At 47.4% G+C, this 22,535-nt stretch overlaps 2 protein-coding genes across 2 annotated transcripts; both read right to left on the reverse strand.

The window, feature by feature from the left end:
- Positions 1-3,576: 3,576 nt before the first annotated feature.
- LOC121834078 lies at positions 3,577-4,657 on the reverse strand. Its single transcript, XM_042287823.1, has 4 exons — positions 4,417-4,657; positions 4,188-4,359; positions 3,854-4,002; positions 3,577-3,773 (listed from the first exon to the last, which is right to left on the reverse strand). The coding sequence occupies exons 1-4, from the start codon at positions 4,580-4,582 to the stop codon at positions 3,592-3,594; spliced, it is 669 nt and encodes a 222-aa protein (XP_042143757.1). The 5' UTR covers positions 4,583-4,657; the 3' UTR covers positions 3,577-3,591.
- A 177-nt stretch (positions 4,658-4,834) lies between these two features.
- On the reverse strand, positions 4,835-8,236 carry LOC115317457. Its single transcript, XM_040498797.2, has 6 exons — positions 8,107-8,236; positions 6,349-6,605; positions 5,912-6,287; positions 5,174-5,347; positions 4,975-5,048; positions 4,835-4,862 (listed from the first exon to the last, which is right to left on the reverse strand). The coding sequence occupies exons 2-6, from the start codon at positions 6,558-6,560 to the stop codon at positions 4,835-4,837; spliced, it is 864 nt and encodes a 287-aa protein (XP_040354731.2). The 5' UTR covers positions 6,561-6,605; positions 8,107-8,236.
- Between the last annotated feature and the right edge of the window lie 14,299 nt (positions 8,237-22,535).

Raw genomic sequence — 22,535 nt, forward strand, 5'->3', positions numbered from 1 at the left:
AGGTCAAGAACAAAGTGGAAGCTCCTCCCACACCTTTCCACTTCAGTGCAGCGAACGACGGAGAGGAGGTCGCCTCCTCTCCAGCATTCGCTCTACTAAAGTGGAAAGAGGTGGGAGGAGCTTCCACTTCGTTCTTGACCTGTCACCGACTATAGGCATGCTGTAAATTATTTTACTTTTTTATTTAGAATTCATTGCCAACCTAGATTTGATTACTGTACTCTCAACATGTGCTCTAGTATAGACTTTTCCAGTCCAAGCCTTCTGCGAAATCCTTTTTTTACTTGGCTGCGGAATGCTTTTTGAGCATGCACAATAGATCCCCTGCATGGAATATTCTATGCCTCCACAGCCCAGTTGCCCTGGATTTTTCGTCAAGGTGATAAATAGGATCTGCTTATATATTTCAGTGAAAACTACGATTGTTGGTTTATATTGTCGTTATAATTGGCAAGTATACCCTCACATCATGCAAATACTTTGAGGAAATGGCACAATTTCGGTCGGGTTTTTAGTTAGGCATAGTGCAGTATTCTAGTTACATCGACCCATGTATTGACCTTACAATGCAGAAATCATCCAGGGGATCACAAAATTAGTACTACCATCGGCATCACTTGTTTTCAATTATGAGATTATTTCCTTTTGGTCATGCAAATTTCTACACCTTCCAGGTTCTGGTACCGAGAAGTCAAGTTGTTGGAAAATTAATTCAGTTTATTTCAATCGTAAGGTTAGCGAATGTGCCTTACTTATTTGCAAGCAGGTCAATAATGACAGAAGACAAATGTTACAGACGGGGGAAAACCGTGGTGTAGACTGGAAAATGCAGCACTGTTTTTAAATCGCCATAAAAAACTTCTGTTAATATTTCCAGTGTTATATGCAACCACCCCACTTATGTTATTGCTGCCTTACCAGCCTACCTCCTGGATGAAAACCCCATTTATTGGAAACAAGGGCGGGCTGCCCCGCCTCGGTGCAGTCTCCTCAGCATGTCCGCTCATCAGCACATGAAAAGAAAGATGGATAAGGCATTGTGTTACAGTCTTCGGAAAAGTGTCGGTTGGGTTCCGAAAATGCTTCAATTTTCTAAAACTGCTGCGATGGGCTAAGCTTGTGAACTGGGGATGGGATCTCTGGTGCAGAACTACATGCTATTCAAAATAGCACTTGATCCGCCTTCATTGTAGTGTGCCCACAATGTATATGGCAATGCGGTCACCGATTTCCTCGATCTTGAAAGCTTGCACAAATTATAGCTAGGATCCTGCGCGTTCTTGAATTTAATTTGTTAGCAAAATTAAAGGGTGTTGTTGTTTTTTTTTTTTTTTTTTTTTTTTAGTACGCAAAGTTCGGAGTCTTTCGGCATTTTCGATGAGGCAAATGAAAGGTAGAAAACAGCAGTTTGTGAATTTAGTAAAGCAGTATTTTCATATGAGAGCCGTATTCTTCTGTCGTAGAGGGCCTACCTCATTTTTATTATAAGGGGCTACACGGCAACGGAAGTTGACACAGCAGTAAGAGGAGAATTGCAAAAATTGTTCGAAGATTCCGGGAAATATAAAGACTGGTGGGGCCTATAACAGCTGGCAGACCGAAAAATTGAGTTTTTCGAATGAATCTGAATCAGCAAAATTTTAACGGCTAGTGTTTTTTAGAGTTTTTCAGGTTTATCTGAGAACGCAGAACCCTAATTACAGCTAATGGACTGGGAAGAATTATAGCACTGGCCTGTCCTCATCTCGTAATACCTCTACTGTTGGCACTGATGTGCCAACAATAGAGGTGCACCATGCTGGGCTTGAGAAATCCGGCTTGAGAGGGCAGGTGCCAATGCTTGCATCTCTCCATTACGCTTGATCGTGGCCCTAAAATCAAGCATTATCAATAGAAGAGATCTGCATTTCTGTGAAAAATGATTGCAGACAGATCTAATGTCCTCCTTACTGTCGGTCAGGGTGTCCTAATGGAAAACGATGATCCATTTTGCAGCTCGGCTGTTTTCTCTTGGGTCTGTCTGCTTGCATTCGCCGTACGTCCTGCAAAACAAAGCGGTTGCCTACCATGGTAGTTTTCATTAGGACGAGGCTCCTGTGTGCTTACCACTGGCAGCATGAAAGATCCAACCAGGTCTTTGCTGCCTGCTGCTGTCCACCTCGTTGAGAGGCTTTCCATCCTACAGTGAAAATTCAGACTGTTGCATAATTACATTCCTAGACATTCCAAGTTGGGCTAGATGGGCGTTCACACTGAAGTTAGTGTCGTCCTCACCGCAAGTTGAGCTGTAGCCTTGAATCTCGCTGTTTTGTGACTTTTCTGTGACTCCGACATTGCCACCGGCTAAAGTTACTTGCCCTCTTTTGAGATAGGCATGCCATGACCAGCTTGATTAGGCTCTAAAATGGAACATTCTCATGAGGAGAGATCTGTATTTCTGTGAAAAATGATTGCGGACAGATCTAATGTCCTCCTTACTGTCGGTCAGGGTGTCCTAACGGAAAATGGTGATCCATTTTGTAGCTCGGCTGTTTTCTCTTGGGTCTGTCTGCTTGCATTCGCCGTACGTACTGCAAAACAAAGCGGTTGCCTACCATGGTAGTTTTCATTAGGACGAGGCTCCTGTGTGCTTACCACTGGCAGCATGAAAGATCCAACCAGGTCTTTGCTGCCTGCTGCTGTCCGCCTCGTTGACAGACTTTCCAACCTACAGTGACAATTCAGACGGTTGCATAATTACATTCCTAGACATTCCAAGTTGGGCTAGATGGGCGTTCACACTGAAGTTAGTGTCGTCCGCACCGCAAGTTGAGCTGTAGCCTTGAGTCTCGCTGTTTGGTGACTTTTCTGTGACTCCGACATTGCCACCGGCTAAAGTTCCTTGCCCTCTTTTGAGATAGGCATGCCATGACCAGCTTGATTAGGCCCTAAAATGGAACATTCTCATGAGGAGAGATCTGCATTTCTGTGAAAAAATGATTGCGGACAGATCTAACTTCCTCCTTACTGTCGGTCAGGGTGTCCTAATGGAAAATGGTGAACCATTTTGCAGCTCGGCTGTTTTCTCTTGGGTGTGTCTGCTTGCATTCGCCGTACGTCCTGTAAAACAAAGCGGTTGCTTACCATGCAAGGCTGTATTAGGACCAGGGTGTAAGATAGACAGGTGGGGAAACGAGAGCCAAATGAGCGACCAGATTGTGTACCCCTCGGTTTTCTCTTTTTCTGTGGCGCCATCGATGTGGAGCACCGCAAACTCTCACTCCAGCTGGGCGACCGGTGGCGACTGGCTACACTGACGGAGATGGTTTCTCGTGGATTTTCAATAAAGACTGTCGTGCTCTCTGTTTATTTTGCGCACTCTCCCATAAAGTTCCATGCAAATCCGATTCCGATTTTTTTCCTCTCGCCGCAGCGCCATCTGTTGCAAATCGGGGGTACCCGCTAGCAGACGAGTACACAATCCGGTCACGGCGCTGCGGTAGGCTTCTATGGGCCGTTTCCCCACCTGCTTATCTTACACCCTGATTAGGACCAAGGTCCTGTGTGCTTACCTGCGGCAGCATGGAAGTCCCGACCAGGGATTTGATGCCGTTACTGGGGACTCTGGCCGAACCTGGACATTCGTGCTGCCACGAGTTCCTCTTTTGGAGGCCTTGTGTAGGCTGCAGTCATCGGTGCCGGGAAGACGACGGTGTTGGCCTTCGATGCAGCAGCCAGGGACCGCCACTGTTTGCTGCTCTCCATTGCCTCCTTCATGAGCTTTCCAACATACTCTAGAATTCAAACCTTTGCATGATAACATTCCTAGGCTCTCTGGACAAGGCATTCACACTGCAGTTAGTGTTATACTCACTGTAAGTGGGATCCGTAATCTCTGGTCGTGCTGTGTGGTGGCCCTTTCGTGCTTTTGATGTTACGACCGACCAACGTGGCTTGCCCTCTCGTGTGACGGCTTGGCAGCGGTTTGAGTTTTCGTTGAAATGGAGGATTGCAAGTCGAGTCCTTCAATATGGTTACATTTCAGTGATGGTAAAGTGTGCCACTTACAAAGAGTGGTTATTCTGGCATCAATCCAATTCCATTATCTGATCATTAGCAAGAGACTGTCAGGTTTGTCGCATTGTAACCAATGGACTGGATGAAAGTGTCCAAACGAAGGAAATGTGATTGTAAATTGGTTGACTTACTTTGCAAGCATGCCTTCTGGGCTGAAAGCCTGGGACTTCGGGGCGAAGTCTATCAGGACGCTGTGGAACGCCTCCAAAGCATATGTCTGGCCATGTGGAGACATCTGTGCAAGGTCCTTCAGGAGCAGTTTGTTGCCAGTGATGCTCTTGAATTGGTTGTAGGCCTGCGAGTCTGAGGATGATACATGTTTTAGAAAAACCACCTTCATTTGGAAGAACAAAAACATACTGGGATCCATCCATGGTCGTGTTGGCTCTGGCATGTCACCATGGAGGCACCTTCCATAGGTTCCTTCGTGCCCCGAGTGTTTGTTGATGACATGGTTGTGCATGCTGAGCCAGATGTCGATGAGCAGTTTCTCATCGCCTCCTGCAGCCCTTGCTGACCAGTACATATGGTTTGTAGCTGTCTGGATCCAGATTTGCAGGTCTTGGCATCCAGCCCGTTTGCTTGCTGCTGTCAGCTTCTTTTTCACGCCTAAAATTCAGAGTCGTGTCAGGGAAACCTGCAGCGTGATCGCTGGAAAATAAAAGCTACACAAATGGCCTGTTAGGATTGCTTACTTTTGGCGATGTGCCATATGTCAAGGAAGTGGTCAATCCCGGGTTCGTGCGTCTTCATGTGCTTTCCTGTGGCAGGGTGACGGTCAGTCACCAACGATCGGATCTTGATACCTGCACCATTAGGTTTCCGAAGATAGCAAATGAATAAGTGATTATGCCAATTTGAACAGAGTGCCTGAAAGGCCGTCGAGTAGTGATATACACGAACTATGCATGAACATACCTTTCTCCTTGAAGAACTGCAGCTGCTTGAGGACCCTCCTTCTCCATGTTGACACTGGCCATGGCCTGTTCAGACTAAAAAAAGGTGTGAAATGAATATTTTACCAAAATAGTGCATAGCAGTGAAGTAACTGATGACATAACACAAGAGAAAGATTATGAGATTGTTGCAACTGGTTCACGTAAATCTGACTACTTGCCTCTTTTAGCTGGACCTGGACAGAGTGTAGAATCTTGTTGATTTGCTCGACATGGACTGTGTACGTCAGGTACTTGGCACAGAACCCAGGGGAGTCAAATCTACCGTCAGCAGAGATGTCCACCTCTTTGTTCTGCAACTCGTTGAGAAGTTCCTGTTGCTCTTGCAGCCAGACCTGTTCATGCAGATAAATATTGCTTTAGAAAGGCATGGAGCATACTACAATAGTCCCATCTGTTTATGTATGCATAGTGTACTGTTGTAGAATGAATGACTGAGTGAAAGAAAAAGGAAAGCACAATGCAGCCAGTTTGAATGTGACTTAGGTTGTGCTAGGTTGTGATTTGTGTTTTTATGTTTGTGTATTTCATAAAAGAGGCAGCAGGCCGCCCGTTACCTCGAAGATGCCCTACCCATTTCCATTCTAACAACCACCCTCTGTCTCTTGACTCTCACGGGGAACCTGACTCACTCAACCCAATGCCAGACAGGGAACTGCCCCAGGATACTACACATAGCAGAAATAAATTAAAGTATCGTGGATTTAGTAGCCCATGGCACATATGTAACATGATGTATAAAATTATATCTCTTAGCACTATACCATTGAAGTGGCATACTACAAGAATATATTTATTCATTTAACCGAAGTGTGACTGGGGCTCCAGTTTTGTACCTCATTCGAAAATTGGGTATATGGGAAAAAAATGCAGCTGCAGTGTCCCGGAATATTGCTGACCTTGTGGATTGCAGGTAGAGCGAAGGCCTTCCGATGCTCGTAGAAGCTCGAGTCGGAGATGACCTGCACGTTCATGTGGCGTAGCATCCGCAGCGTAGGGGCAATCTTCACTCCAGAGAAGACCAGGTGGCTGGTCAGCAGTATGTTCCCTGCTGGTCTGCCGTTGACGATGGGCTGGCTTTTCCATGTGCGCACGTGCTCCACAGGGCAGATGCTGTAGACTGTGATCAGTGTGCCGGTAGTTTCGATCGTTGTTTGGCACAGTCTTGAGCACTCTTGGCACGTCTTGAAAAGCTCCCTTAGGCAGCTCTCGAACACCAGAAACTGGCGCTCTTCTTCTGGCGGTGGTGGTGGAGCTGATGCACCATGCTCGATTCTGAAATGGGATCATGTGAAGCATTCTTTACAGATTCTATGTGTTTATATGCACAACTTACCTCTCGTAATCCTCGCTGTGAGACGGAGAGTAGGTTGCGTCAGAGTCTGGCATGTTGCTGGGAACAGGAGATGTGCATTCATATGGCACCCCACTGCTACAAGTGGAGAAGGCAGACTCAGGTGGATGCGACTGTGCAGGCACGTCTGCGACAGGGACAGGTGGCACCACTGCAGGGATGTTTGTCTCAGCAGTACAGTCCCTGAGGGTCATTTCTGCCTCACAGGGTGCAGGCAGTCCAGTTGCCGAGGCCTGAGTCTGCAAAGGGCACTGTTTATTACAGATTTCATATTTTTAAGGTTGAAGGGTGCAACGCGAGCACTCCACACAATGCCGTCACCGCGGCAAACATCCATGATGCCTTGTTTTTTAGCTGATGGCAAACATCCACGAATTGTTTTGTAGCCTTTCCATAGCTTAGAATGTCATGCACTCAACCAAAGCTCTCACTGTAATACAAATCTAAGGGATGCCTCACTCTTTATATTTGTTTTTATAACTTACATTACCATCTATATTTTCAGTATCTAGCTCAGCAACAATAAATGTTCATGTCGCGATATGATGTCACATTACATACATATGTAAAGCTGCAGCTTGACATGTATTTACCATCCACTGAGGGAAATGCAACCAACGAGCACTTATAGCCGCAAGTGGGAAACATACAGCAACTGCCATGAGTTCTCAACGTCCAGAAGTGCCACCAAGCAACACAATTATGGCGTGCATTTGCTATGTGCATACAAATTTGCAAACGCGGGTTTGCACGCAATCGTGGGTGCACGATTGTGAGAAGAAAAAAAAAAAGACTGAGTTTGCTCACAAGAGTAGATATAAAAGAAAACCTGCTTGTTAGTGGTCACGGACACTTGGAACTTTGCTAAGCTGATACGAAAGGGTTCCTGTCTGTAAACAAGCTGGGAAAACATTTATTGACTTCGGGTGGGTCAATATCAGAGGGGGTAGTGATGGTGGTACCATTAGAGGCGATTTATGACTGTGTCCTCTTATCTTATTTGTTCGTGTTTTCGTTGTAAAATGAGTTCGATCCTGGTGGTGCATGCTGATAGGGCTCTTCGTTTTCGGGTAAAACCCGATAATACCTAATTTTTCTCCCCCGAATGGTTCTGATGAAAATCGGGTCAAACCCGATTTTTCCCCGAAAAGCAGTGTTGAAATCACCTGACTTGATAGAAAATATGAACCATTCTGGATCTGTTTAAACGGTGTTTCCTTGGTCATCCGTTGATGGTTACAATTTTCTTCGATTTGCGTGACCTCCGCCAAGATTCACTTCAGAGTCGATCAGAAGGTAGAAACATATCCTATGCGTATATAATATATTTTGTTTACTTTTGTTCATGTAAATAACACATTGCACGTATTTGTAATTGATAAAGGAATCCCGAAAAAAAATCCGAATTTCGGAATGGTTTCTGGAAAAACCCGATTTCTTCCCGATTATCGCCCGGAAAAATAGCGCCCGATTTTTACCCCCCGATTTTTGAAAAATATAAAACCCGAAAATGAAGAACCCCATGCACCGCACCAGTCGCGCGATAAGCTCTCGAACCGCTAGTCCGGAACATTAGGCACCACTGATCGACTTGACGAATGCCATGTGGATTCCCATGTTACACAAATGCCTCCTCAGTTCTTGGTTCAGAGTATAGATACCAGAAGCAGCCGCACTGCGCAACGCAGAATGCCATGTTCGTGACACTCCCAAAAATATTTGAGCCATCGAAAAACTCACCACGACTTTTTGGCGCTTTGGGGGAGGATCGTCGGTCTCATCGGCGACGGGAAGCAGAAGCGTCGGCACAGCATCTGATCGAAGACGTGAACGACGCAGGTCGTCCTTTCGGAAAGCAGTCGGCTCGAAATGTTCGGCACCAAAACGGGGAACGAGAGGCAGGTTCTCGATGTCGTGCCCTCGCCCGGCGCAGCGTAACCACGCAGTCCTTCGTGGTTCTTTCTCCGGCAAAGAGAAGAATCGCAAGCCCTTGCAAACGTTCTTCCCAGTTTGATGGCGGCACGTCTTGACGGAACAAACGTTCGGAATTTCAGGGAAATCGCTCACTCAAAGGATAAAAGAAACTACTGCACTACGCAGTCGCATTCCACAGATGACAAGGAAAAGTTTGACTCATTCACGTGGAAGGATCGCAAAGCTGGCTTCGGAGTCGGGATCCACGGGAGGAAGGAACACGTGTGTTGCAAACGCACGCTTGCGCACGCCTCGGGAAGCAGACGACGCGACGCGCCGACGCATCACCCCCTAGCAACAAGCTTCCGGGGAGAAAACATAGTTCGCTGGCTTTGGAACGATAATTGCAAACTATGTTTCCCGCACCACAATCAGTTGACGTTTTTCTCAAACTCTAATTTACAACAAGCTTAAAAAGTATTGCCATAATAACGTTCGCATTCACCGCGAGATTCAGCATTTCCATTGGTCAAGTTTTAGCGATGGCCAGGGAATTGGCGATTGTCTTTCAAGAGAAAATAGTAACGATATATTTTTACTGCCATTTACTTAATAAACGGTTTTGTACTCTAAAACTTTGTATACATATTAACTTGCACCTACTACGCAATATAACAACATAAACAGACGATCGCAGAAAGCTCCGGAGGGCACCTTTAAGTAGGTTGCGTTCAGAAAGGCACGCAACGTTTGTGGACACTTTGTTGGCATTTTGAGTGGTCATCCAGCTTGTAGTTCGTTTCCTGTCCTGTTCTCTGCTTATCAATGTTCGCTTACAGACACTGCTCGCGAGAGCAATTGATGACGGACTGACGACAAAAAGAAATAAACGAAAGAAAACATCGACGCTTTGCCGTAGCAGAGTGAAATATACAAAAAGCAAAACATTTTTTTGTGTGTGTATGTCCACTTTATTTTTTTTTATTTGTTTTTTTCTTGACACTCAATCTGCATCGTTATCGTAGGTTGTTTTCCGGTCTGCGTTGCGTCTCAGTGTGGCTATCTTTACTTCCGTAAAACCACCGCTTTTGTTTGAGCATTTTTTTGGGGGGGAAACTCTAGGAAACAAAAGTCGCCGTTGGGAAGGCGAGGGGAAAACCTTGGTTGAACGAACTTTGGGCTGAAATATGACTCACTATCGGCAAAAAAGCAATGTTTTCACGAGCTCAGTCGAAGTCACCTTAGCTAATCGGAGCTGGCAACAGGATTTGGTTGCTCGAAAGGATGTTCACGTTTGCTCGTGCCACGCCCACGCCACTTTATACAGAAAAACTCGGAAAATGGCGGAATGTCAAAAAATGTATTTCAGATAATGAGTACAAGATACTGAGAAATGTAATTAAGATAGAGTATTAAATACTCTCGATCAAAAGTACTTGCAAGATATATAGACACTTCGAAAGGTATTTTAAATACAGTATCTTGAGTAGAGTATTTGAGATAGGCACAAGTCTGGTTTGGGGGAGTGTTTACGCCTTGGAATGGTGAATTCAACGCGGGAGATGTAGGGTGTGTTTGGGGGAGCGAGTGTACGCATCACTGCCTACAACAAAAATAGATAATGTTTCAACAAGATGCATACGGTGTGCACGCATGTCGGCTCCTTAAACACCTCAAACGTTTATTTACCCTCGAGATGCGCGCTTGGCTGCCTCGTAATCGCGCGTTCCGACCCTGCGTCTTTTCTATGTTCTCCTTTGATTGGCGTGCTCCTCAATGCATTCCTATGCGGTGCTTTTTTTGAGAGCTTGCTCGCCATACGTGCACCAACGTTACAAGATGAGCTCAGTTGCGGAACTGTCCATAGATGCTGCTTGCACGAGCATTACAACCCACCGTTTGGGGGGGGTACGGTTGCTATGGTGACCGCAGCGTATTAAATGGAGTACGTCTGTTTCAAAGCATAGCGTCTAGATGGCGTTTCACCGTACTCTATATAAGACGCCATTTTGAAACTAAAACCTAGATGGAGCTTCAAAAGGTGGAATTTGGACTGAAGGGAGTGACGGGGTAATTCCCTCCGCGGGAATTCCACAACTGAGGAAATCTTGTAACGTTGATAGTCAGTGACCCTTGCTTGGTACCTGGCAAGTACCAAGCAGCCTATTATCGCTCTGCAGAGATTGCTGCATTAGCCGATAACAATGCCCAAGTTCATACCACGAAGTGTGAACATGAACACTACGGCCTGAGTTTTTCAGCTGTCATTGTGTATAAGCTATATGCATCATTAGTCTTCGCAGTCGTTTCTTCAAAATGCAAGCGCGTTGTGCACATGCTGAATTTAAAGCAAAGGATACTAAAGGATGAACGATATTTTCCTTTACGTGCCAGGAGATACACGACCATTCGAAAAGATTTGCTGATTGGCATCGCCTTGACAGCAAGTCTGGGGTCCATCGTGAGCATCAAGGGAAACGACTGCAACGTCTTCTTAGACAGTTACCTGGAAAGGTGCGTATGGGAAATACTTTAATGCTTACGATATTTTCCTCACGAAGCTGCGCGTTTTGGCAGTCAAGTCATACAAGTTAACGTTGAACATTAGAGATTACCGCTCAGATGGTGCCCAAACTATAGAACATGTGACTTCAGAAAAAAGTGGGTAACTGGAATTGAAACTGGCAATCGCTTGTTCGTGCTGTGTCGTGCTCGCCACACCAACATTTTTGACAACGAAATTTTTAAAGCATTCTAGGATAATAAAAGCCTGATTAAACTATTATTAGCTCTAACCCTTGGTCAAAAAAACTGAAAAAAATAGCCCAACACACTGGTGTATGTCATACATTTTCTTTTTTTTTTGCTTTTTTCCTCTTCAACACTTTCTTAGTTTGGGTTGTCAAACCCTGTATCACACTCTCAGTTTTTTGCAACTTTCTATTGTTAATGGCTTTTCTCACACCAATAAAGTGACACTGAATTGTGCTTAGCACGCGTTTAAAAAAGTTCAGCAAACACATGCATTGTGTTCCTCATTGCGATTTTTTATTTATTTTTTGTCCTGGGGGCGGAGAAACAATAAAGAAGTCGGTAAATATTTCGGGTTTCAAGTTCACTACGTGTATGTCCTGCAGTATCATACAAGAAGATGCGCAAATAAATACCAAGTCAGAAGTTGAATATCAGACGAAGTTTTAAAAAATCCGGTGGGACGTTTTTTCTCTCTCCCCCTTCTCTCTTTCTCTATAAATCTCTCTTTCTCTCCCCTTCAGTCAGCTTTTGGGCCTTTTCATCATAAATTCCGCACCACTGGACGGTGGAATAGTTAGTTCTAAAACACGGCAGCCGAATGCTCATGAAAATTTTAACAAAAGAACTCGTCGATTTTCACACATGCGCTCGGCAGTCACTCAGCGCTTCGGCAATAATACGGATTCGTGTTCGGGATTTTCAGTGCAACGACAAAAGCCGCAGAACACTTACAACGTTTTAAGTAGAGTATCTCCTCTGAAAACATTGACCTTATTCATGTGGAATATTGTAAAAGATAACGGTAAACGAACCGGGGGACAGAGCACGTGACTGTTTCTGTTTGCCCGCCATTAGTCCGGGAGGCAAGCGATACTGATTTTTCTCCGGCGTTTTACGTAACCGTCAGCCCGTTAAATCGCGTCTAGCAAGCACTCACACCCATCTGATGCATCATGAACATCAGGCATTAAGCCTTGAGAGTATATATAGAAAAAACAAATAAATATATTTACGTTTATGCTTGATTTTTCTTTTTAACCTCATATTTTAACGGCTGCGATTCCAGGGAAAAGTGTCACTCGGCATCACAAAAGAACCACCATGGCACGAGGCATCATCACCAAAAACCCCACGCATCCCCCTTTAAATTTAACGTTCAGATGATCGTGGCTATTGTAGCAACAACTCAAAGCCAGCCTACGCCATGAACGACGACGACGAAGTTCAGCTGCCTCTGCAGCGCGAGCAATTAAAACAGTTCGAATCCAAACGCTGTCCCAGCTGGTTCGTTTCGTCCCAGCTCCCAACAGATTTGGTGACACGGAATCGAACTCGCTCCTTGAAGGTCTGCTGCTTCATGGCTCATTCCGGCGCGTCCAACGCTCCTGACGGCGACGCCCTCCAGTCAACCTTGGCAGCGGTCCAGAAGTTTCGGCTACCGCCATTTTGGTCGAAAAATCCGACCGTGTGGCTGATGCAGGTCGAGGCCCAGTTCCGTCTCCGGCACATCACCAGTAAGGAGACGCGATACCTGCACACCGTGTCCTCCTTACCAGCTGACGTCGCCGAGGAGCTAGCAGACATTCTCGCCGCTCCGAATCCGGTCGACCCCTTCGACCAACTGAAGGCCGCCATCCTTTACCGCAAGACCGAGTCGGAGCGCATCAGACTTCAACAACCCCTTAACACCGAGGAGCTCGGTGACAGACGCCCATCCCAGCTTCTCCATCGCATGTGTGAGCTGCTGGGAGCCCAGAACCCGGACCCTAACAACGATTTCCTGCGTGAGTTGTTTTTGCAACGACTTCCATCGACCATGGTCCCGATTCTGGCGGCCGCGGAAGACATGTCGCTCGACAAGCTCGCTGAGCTTGCCGACCGTGTCGCCGACAACTCCCGGGCCCCTGGCATCGGCGCTGTCGTTAATAGAACACCCGCAACAACATCAAAAGACTCTAGACTTTCGCGCCTTGAGGACCGTATCGAGGCCCTGAGTCGGCAGCTTGCCACCCTCGCACCCTTATCACGACGTCGCAAACAACGGTCCCACTCCCGCCGGCGACCACGCTCTCACTCACGTTCGGTAGAGCGCACCACCTCCTCCAACAGCGGTCAGGTCGACTCTGACTCGGGCATGTGTTGGTACCCCCGTACCTTCGGCAACGATGCCCGCATGTGCAGCCAACCCTGCTCTTCGGCGGGAAACTGTGAAGACTGGGCACTGACGGCGGCAAGTGATACCAGTCGACAGGAAAGCCGCCTCTTTTATGTATTTGACAAGGCGGCTGGCCATCGCTTGCTGGTCGACACGGGGGCCGAGGTCAGCGTTTTACCGGCCTCTTTTCTAGACCGACAACGCAAACAAAAGACCTCTCCGCTCCAGGCGATCAACAACTCGCCCATCGCAACCTATGGTCATCGGTCCCTCACGATAAACCTTGGACTGCGCCGCACATTCCGATGGCTCTTCATCGTTGCCGACATTAAGCAGGCCATCCTGGGAGCGGACTTCCTCAGTTTCTACAAGCTGGCCGTCGACATCTATTCATGACGCCTCGTCGATCAGACGACATGTCTCTCCGTGAACGGCGTGCTCTACACGACGACGGCAACAGGACTTCGAGCATTTTCACCATCGTCGGCCAATGAGAAAATTCTCGCGAATTTTCCGAAGATCACGAGGCTACACACCAGGGAGTCGCCGGTGACGCATGCAATAACTCACCACATTGTCACCTCTGGCCCCCCTGCATTCGCTCGTCCTCGACGCCTGTCTCGAAGACGCCTGGCCACTGCTCGTCGTGAGTTTGAGCATATGCTCGAACTTGGCATTGTTCGTTCATCATCGAGCAACTGGGCCTCCCCACTCCACATGGTCCCCAAGAGAGACCCAGGCGACTGGAGACCATGTGGCGATTACCGCGCCCTCAATGCCAACACCCAGCCTGACCGCTACCCGCTACCCCACATACAGGACCTCACAACGAATCTGGCTGGTTGCCAGAGATTCTCCAAGATCGACTTGGTGAAGGCATACCACCAGATTTCGGTTGAGCCTGCCGACATACCAAAGACCGCCATCACCACACCATTTGGCCTCTTTGAGTATGTGAGGATGCCGTTTGGTTTGCGGAATGCCGCCAAGACATTTCAACTTACCATCAACGAGATCACCCGAGGTCTAGACTTCGTCTTTGCTTACCTCGACACTCTCTTGGTCGCCAGCATGTCAGAAGCCGAGCATGAGGAGCACCTGCGCGCTCTTTTCACCCGCCTCGATGACTATGGGTTGGTCATCAACCAGAACAAATGCACCTTCGGCGTGACCACCATCGAATTTTTGGGACATCAGGTAACACCGCAAGGCATCAAACCCTTAGATGCAAAAGTTACGGCCATTCGAGACTTTCCGCAGTCAACATCTCTGAAGAAACTGCGCGAATTTCTAGGTCTCCTAAATTTTCATCGCCGTTTTCTACCGAGTTGTGCGCAACTGATCAAGTCGTTGACGGATCTTCTCGCCACCAAGAAAGAACCCTCTGCGCCTCTTGAGTGGAACGAAGATGCAGCGTCTGCTTTTTCTTTAGCGAAAAAGGCGCTCGCTGACGCTGCAATGCTCATTAACCCGGTTCCAAACGCATAGCTACGACTCGCCACCGACGCATCAAGCGTAGCGGTCGGTGCGGTTCTTCAGCAGAATGTCAATGGCTGGCAGCCTCGGATTTTTCTACCACAAACTAAAGAACCCAGAACAAAAATACAGTACTTTCGCACGCGAACTTCTGGCAGTGTACCTTTCCATCAAACAGTTTCGCCACTTCCTCGAGGGCCGGAACTTTCATCTTCTTACAGATCATAAGCCCTTGACGTTCGCATTCCAACGAAATCACAGCGAGCACACAGCACGTGACATCCGGCACCTCTGCTTTATATCACAGTTTACCGTCGATATCCGCCATGTCAAAGGCCATGAAACCACTGCTGCGGACGCACTCTCCCGCGTCAGTGCTATTTCTTCAGCAGATCCGGTGGACTGGGAGGAGCTGGCAACCGCTCAAGCAAACGATCCTGAGCTGCAACGCTTGCGTGCCGCTCCTGGATCACTGAAGTTTGCTGACGTTCCTCTGCCCTTTTCTTCAACAACAGTTACCTGCAAGACGACAACTGATGTGTCCCGGCCATTCGTACCACCAGCATTTCGTCGCGCTCTTTTCAACAACCTGCACGACAAGATCCACCCAGGAATCCGTGCTTCACAGAAATTAATAACTGCTCGTTTTTTCTGGTCCATAATGAACGCGGATGTCCATTGCTGGGCACGAACATGCGTGCAGTGCCAAAGCGTCAAGATCACGCGACACACAATCACCCCCTCTCACCTTTCCGACCACCGGACTTCAGGTTTTCACAGGTCCACATAGACTTAGTGGGACCTTTTTCATCATCACGGGGAGCCCGCTATTTGCTGACGTGTGTGGACAGATTCACAAGATGGCCCGAGGCATTCCCCGTCCCTGACATGACAGCAAAGACAGTCCCTACAGCCTTCATCGACGGCTGGGTTTCCCGTTTCGGCTGCCCTGCTGTAGTCACCACCGACAGGGGACGGCAATTTCAATCCTCCCTTTTTGCCGCCTTTGTCACCGTCCTGGGCGTCCGACACATACACACCACCTCTTATCATCCCTCGGCCAACGGCATGGTGGAACGGCTGCACCGCCAGTTGAAGGCAGCTCTCGCCACCTACGAGCCGTGGGAACGTTGGGCCGACCACCTTCACCTCGTACTCCTAGGCCTTCGCTCAGCGCTCAAGGCAGATCTCGGCTGTTCTACAGCCGAGTCAGTCTACGGCACACCACTGCGCCTACATGGCGAATTCTTCTCTTCGTTTCCCTCCGAGTCAAGAGAAGACCCCACCGGCTGCGTCGACGACTTACGAAAAACCTTTCGTCTCCTCCGGCCTGTGCTTCCAGCTCAACGGAGCCATCGAGACGTATTCCTGAGTCAAGGCCTTGAGACATGCTCGCATGTTTTCTTACGTCGCGACCAGGTCCGTCGACCACTGGAACCGGCCTACGACGGCCCGTTCAGAGCGCTGGATCGGCAAGCCAAGACCTTTACACTAGACATCAACGGCCGCCATGACGTAGTCACGACCGACCGTGTCAAGCCGGCCTACCTAGCAGCCATATCTCCTGCATCTCCTGCAACCGGTCCTGCCCCGTCAGCAGCTTCGGCGCTTGCAGCAAGAACTAAGCACATCACATGGACTCTTCCACGGCCTACGGTTCTACAGGGGGGAGCCTTGTAGCGACACTCAAAGCCAGCCTACGCCATGAACGAGGACGACGAGGTTCAGCTGCCTCTGCAGCGCGAGCAATTAAAACAGTTCGAATCCAAACGCTGTCCGAGCTGGTTCGTTTCGTCCCAGCTCCCAACACTCTGTAACAACATTACAGGATACGTTGACGTAACAGGACACCATGACATAACACCTTGATGTCCCTTCACGTCACAGGGATATTGTCCACGGCACGCGCCTCCCATTAGCTCCGAGAAGTTTGCGTGGCGCCCCCTTAAAGAGGCCCTGCAATGACTTTTTTACTAATTTTTAATTTGCACCGAACCGGAGCGCACTGAATGAGTAACTTAATGAAACTTTTTTTTTTTCGAATTTCGCTTTATTTTAAAAGTTATAGGCAAATAAAAATTACAAAAACAAGCAAAAAATTACCTCCTTCATGACGTCCTTGGTTGCTTGACTGACTGTGAACTAGAGGAGGGATAGTGAGCTCAGCGAGCGCTCAAAGCTGCCGCACTCCGTGTCGACGGCGCGAGAGGGCGCCACTAACGTATTTTCTGGATAGGCTGTATGCAGCGGGCATCCAGAGCGGCTTTCATTGCATTTGCTGCGTGATTAAACACTAATTCGGCATGACACTTCATTGGCCACAAACGACAGCAAACACGGGGTAAAGATCAGTTCAGAATGGGCGCCACTTCGCGCTGCCATACCGCGAAACGGCCAAACCGCCAGACAGAGCTGCTCGCCGAAGGCGTACGGAACGCTCGGAGGCGGTCGGATCCTCCAGTCCCTACGACCGCAGCGCCGCCGCGTACATCCGGGACCTTTCCGTGTCGGCGCCTGATCCCATTACTCCTTTCTAGTATGCGCCGTCTTTTCCACCGCTTGGTGGTGGGTATGTCGACGGGTCATTTCTTGTTTCCGTACTTTATGAACCGCATTTGTTTCTTTTATGATCTCAAATTGTGAACAAAGACTTCTCTTATCACAAATTGAAACGGTTCGCGCCACTTAAATTTTGGATTTCAACTAAAAAGAAGCTTTTAGGGGCTCTGACCAGTAGTAAGCCCAGTACCAGAGACCTCACATTTTGCGCGCTTTCGGTACCGCGGGTCGCGCTCGTCGGTGGAGGAGGTTTCCGCGTCGTCCGGTTAAAATATGACGCACCGATATTTAGTTACTCCCTCCGTGCCCGCTGGCTTGCCCGAACCCCAAGAGACGTGGAAAACGGAAAAAAGGTAGACGCTTAAATATGATTGCAGGGCCCCTTTAAGGCGAACCGGGGTGGCGTCATGGCGGGGGCAGAATTTTCTCCCCGACTCGGCCCGCTCGCCTTGTAGAGGCTGTGAAGTCGTCAGCTGTTGGCACGCTCATTTTTGTTTACTTTTTTTTGCGCGAGTTTTTTTTGTAAAAAGCGAATTTTCATATGTGGTTTTATTTCGGTATGGTCTGTAGCCGCAGGCAAAACCTCAACCAACATATCAGGCATGCTTGACAGGGCAGGAAGCGCGTGAAACACAGCTGCATGGTGTATGAAAAGAAAGAAATGTGGCCACACTTGCAGGAGTGTAACGATAGATTTACATCTCACACAGTCAATGCTCCTGATGGTCTGAATTGAAAAATTATGTATACCATTTCCTTTTTTTTTTGTTTGTGTCTCTGCTTTTAAACAAAAACGCCGAAGCAGAAAAGCCGCATGCTGCTCCAGCAACATATTAAATATTCTCTGGGTTAATGAGAGAGAATCACAAGTGATACAGCAAATGTACAGGGCAAAGTAAAGGAAGAAGGAGCAACGGCATATACCAGTTCTTCATGTATATCTGTTTACATTGCTGGCATTTGACCTTCGCTGGATTCGCATGGCATTTAACTAGTCTCAACTGGTGGTATCTGTGGACTTGCTTATAATATCCCTTAAGTAATGCACAACAATTGTAAAGGAATGTGTTTAGCCCGTTATTATTCTCTTCTCAACGTTTTACGTTTTGCAGTCTCTAAAATTGAAATTTTAGCTCAATAGACCACAGGCTTTTCTCACGCAAACCTTCACCCTCCATAGGTTCCCCATATTCTGCAACCACTGTCGCATCTTCCACTGTACAGCTGTTTGAACGCTTGCTTTTCTTCCTGTTTTCCTTTGTTGTCGCAGAGAAAGGCATTCATTCTTAGGCCCTTTAATGCATCTGCGAACCAGCGCATGCAAGTGACACGCGCATAGCCGGGGTAGCGAACTAATTTCACGACCGCCCAAATGCGTTATATATAAATGCCATTTCAAATGCCCGCCAAGCGGGATGTGATATTCTCCTAACTCATTAATATGCGAGAAATAAAATTACAATGTCCGAAACACTTACGCCGCCACTTCACCGACCCTTTGCATAATCGCCTTGTGTCGTGTGGATGGACGGGGAAGTTCATAGGTGGAATTTCCTCCGCCGATAACGTTCGGTACTTTTAATCTGATTAAAAACGTAAAAGTGAAAAACACGCTAGAAAAGGTACGGAGGCACGTCGGTATCGGTCTTACTCAGCGTCGCGAATAAACGTAGTCCCGCTCCTCGAACAGCATGCGGCACACAACGGCCGACGTTGACGGTGCCTTTCCCATCCTATAGTTTGATTGTCCACATTTTTCTTTAACCTAGACGTCTTCGGGCATTGAAAGCTGATACAAGCTTCTTTACGAGATTCGCATTGCGGCGCTGAACAGTAGGTGAGCATGATCACAAACTAGAAAACGGGGGAAGAGAAGCAAGCAGGGTGCGAAATCGCAAAGCGGAGTTCTTCCGCTGTCGTCACAGTACTCATCCCACAATAAGGGCGCGTCGACCGACACTTGCGTTCGCTCTCGGGGCTAATAGCTCCTGATTATCGCATGACAATAACAAACCCTGATGAATACCAAAATCACATGTCGTCGGAAGCTTTATGGAAACTCGCTGTGATACTGGTTGGAGCTGAGCTAGTTGGTTTATAATCATGGACGGTGCCAGCAGAACACAGAGCCAAAACCCGCAAGTTTGATGTTTCTTTTTGTGATATTGTTTCGAAAAGACGGACATGACAAGCACATGTGTGGAACGTTTTGGCGAAGCATTTGTGCGTGGTTCAGATACAAGATCCTTTTAAGGTACCTAACTGAGGATGTACGATCGCCCTTCTTCGAAAAATGGCTCTGAAATTGTTTTTGGTTTCTGCATGGACATTCAGGACATGTCTTATTCAATTCCACATGCAAGCCTCCTGCACATTTTTTGAAGAACCATAGAAAACCAGGGTGCTATCTCATTCCAGACTTCGGCAAGTATCTCCCTAGACAGTTTTCTGGAAGTACTGAGTGTTTACTTAATAGCTGCGGTAGGGTCATATCAGGATCAACGATATGTACAGAAAACCGGTGTGTGCATCGGATCTCGTGCGGCCCAGCTCTTCGTGAAGTGTTTCTCGCGGCATGTTGAAAATTCAAAAGAACGTCAAGGGTCCCAGAATCGAGGGGATCTTCAGGTACGTCAACGATTTCTTGATTTTACCAGCATGCAGGTGGATGAAGAAACCAACGGGTGCCGCGAAATTCGTTAAGCTACGTTTTCAACAGAGCTGCTTAATAGATATGCACGAGTCTATAAGGTTCCTGGATTAAGCCCTGAAGTTTTCGGTTGGTCACGTATGCTTGAGATGGTCAACTAGATCCTGTAAAAGATTCCTCCCTTTTGACTCCAGACCTTCGAATAATCTAAAACAAGGTGTGGTCACTACAGCACGTACATCTGCCCTTCAAACGTCCCTCCATCGTCAATTCGGGCGAAGCTTGAAAACACAAATTTCAAGGCTACAGGCTACAGGTTACCCAAATACATTATTGATAGCGACGTGTGAAAAGATCTGAAACAACATCAAGCGGAACCCTGAGCAAAAAGTCCAGACAAAGAAAAAAGCACGAAAGCCTATCGTGATAGCGCCTTATATCCACGGCGTAACTCACAAATTGAAGAAGAAGATTGCCGGACAGCAAGGCGTTCACGTGGTTTGCTCCGCGCTGAATGAGGCATATTTTATGTGTCGCATGGTAAACCAGGAGGGAGATTTAAAAGGAGAAGTTTGTGGCATTGCTCACCGGACAAAGTACGCGTAGTGTGAAAAAAGAGTCATATATAATATCCAATTATCATGCTGTCGATGCTGCATAGACCAACCGGCCGTTTCATTAATGACCGGACATTTCAATATGCAGCTTCACTAAGAAACATCTCAGAAGGGGGACATCTACCAGTGTATTGTCGAGAATGCCGGTGCACTGCAAGTTTGCAAAACATTAAGTTTCTGGAGAAAACAAATAAAAACTTGCGAGAGAAATTCTTGAGGCATTGCCAATCGATTAAAAAGAAGTTGACTGCATCGGTGCTCCTTCCCTAGCGCTGCACCAGATAGAAAAACTCTCACTACGGGGGTCCTGAAAGACACGAAGGAGGTCCGCGTGTGTAAATACGGATAGAAGTAGAGGAAGAGTCTTTAAAGGGGCACTGACACCCCAAAGGTCGTATTTATTTTTATTGTCTAAAACGATGCAAGTTGTAGTCATAGACACGCAAAAAAAACCGCATCGCGAAAAAAAATTTTCCCGCGCGCGCGCGCGCCTTTTTACTTTTGGCGTTTGATTTTCCCGCCTCTCGCCTCCTCGCTTCTTTTGATCGGTGACGTCAAAAATCAAGAAATTTAGAAGCTTTGTAGGCGACATCTCTATAACATTTAATTACGGCATTCCTAAAACATGTTTTTTAACGCAATTGCGAACGCACTACGGCCCTTCTTTTTGAAATACCAAAAATCGGGAGTTCGTTGTGGTGCCGTCTCCTGGATTTGTATCCTCCAACGGAAAACAGGCGACACCGCTCAAAACCGGTCCGCCGCAACGCCGGGCGCTCGCTCCTTTCCTCCTCGCTTTGGGTCGCCATGGCAACAGCAGGGGGTGGTGAAAGGAAGTGGACTCTCAGGTCTCCTCAATTTTTGACGTCAAGGCACCGGCGCCGATCGCGCGGGAACTTCGAATTCGGCATTTGGAAATTGTTTTTTTACTTCACGAATACTGAATTCCCAAATCTCAAATTTTGAGGGTAATGTCCCGGCATCGTTTTCAATCGTTTCGGATAATAAAAAAAAATATGATTTTGATGTGTCAGTGCCCCTTTAATGTCGTTTGTAAATAAGAAACAAGTGAGCTTCAATCCAGGTTGTATATACTGATCGTAGTGAAGTAAAAAGAAGGCTTAACTATTGTCAACGTGACCAAATCTCTTAGTTGGGAAACTCACCCTTGAAACCTGGACCGCTGGTGTCCACCGAGACCGAGATAAATACGACAACAGCGCCAGCGTTTAGCGACGAGTTGAAACATTAAAGTCGCTTTATATGTCTAGTTCTAGAGTCACTGCATGTCCCCGGAGTACCGAGACTCCCAGGATTCAGCTGCAAAGATGGCAGCTCAATATTTTTTCTTTACTGTGGTCACCATAAAAAATTGGGGGCCGGTATGTTTATACAGCCTAGAGCTTAGTCTGCCTCAATGGGATACTTGCCTCTCAGCTGTAGATGAAAAATTTAGCCAGTGCGGTTCAACCGCTAGCCTCCGGTTTTTAACGCGCACCACGCAGTGGTGATAAACGGCCGCTCGCCTGTAGATGCTCATCCAGATCGAAACGGGCAGAGGTGGGGATTGAGCCCAGGGCCGGTTCGGCTGCGGCTGCGGCCAAGAGGGATTTTTCTGTTACGTGACTAGCTCCATGGGGACAAGAAAGTACTTAACGTCCCTGCCTCATGGCGGAGAAATCCGTATCGCTTCAAGCACAAAAGCCTATATTCGCCCGTAGAAACTGACTGCAGGGACTTTTAACTGGAGTCCAATTCACCGACCCGTTATACTATAGAGTCACATGCAGTGACTAGAACTATAGTCACTGCATGTGACTCTAGTTCTAGAGTCACATGCAGTGACTCTAGAACTAGACATATTTCACGTTTTCGTTTGTTCAAATTATGTATGCGCTTGCGTGCATCTTTTTTATGCAAAACTGCATGTAGGTGTCAACGGTGCACCCTTATGTAGGCCTATGGGCTGTTTAGGGGCACCGGAAAAGTACAATAAATAAATAAATAAATAGAAGCGACAGGTAAAGTACGGCCAGGGAAAGTA

Source organism: Ixodes scapularis, unplaced genomic scaffold, assembly GCF_016920785.2.
Source record: "Ixodes scapularis isolate PalLabHiFi unplaced genomic scaffold, ASM1692078v2 ptg000490l_1___fragment_3__unscaffolded, whole genome shotgun sequence".
Lineage (NCBI taxonomy): Eukaryota > Metazoa > Arthropoda > Arachnida > Ixodida > Ixodidae > Ixodes > Ixodes scapularis.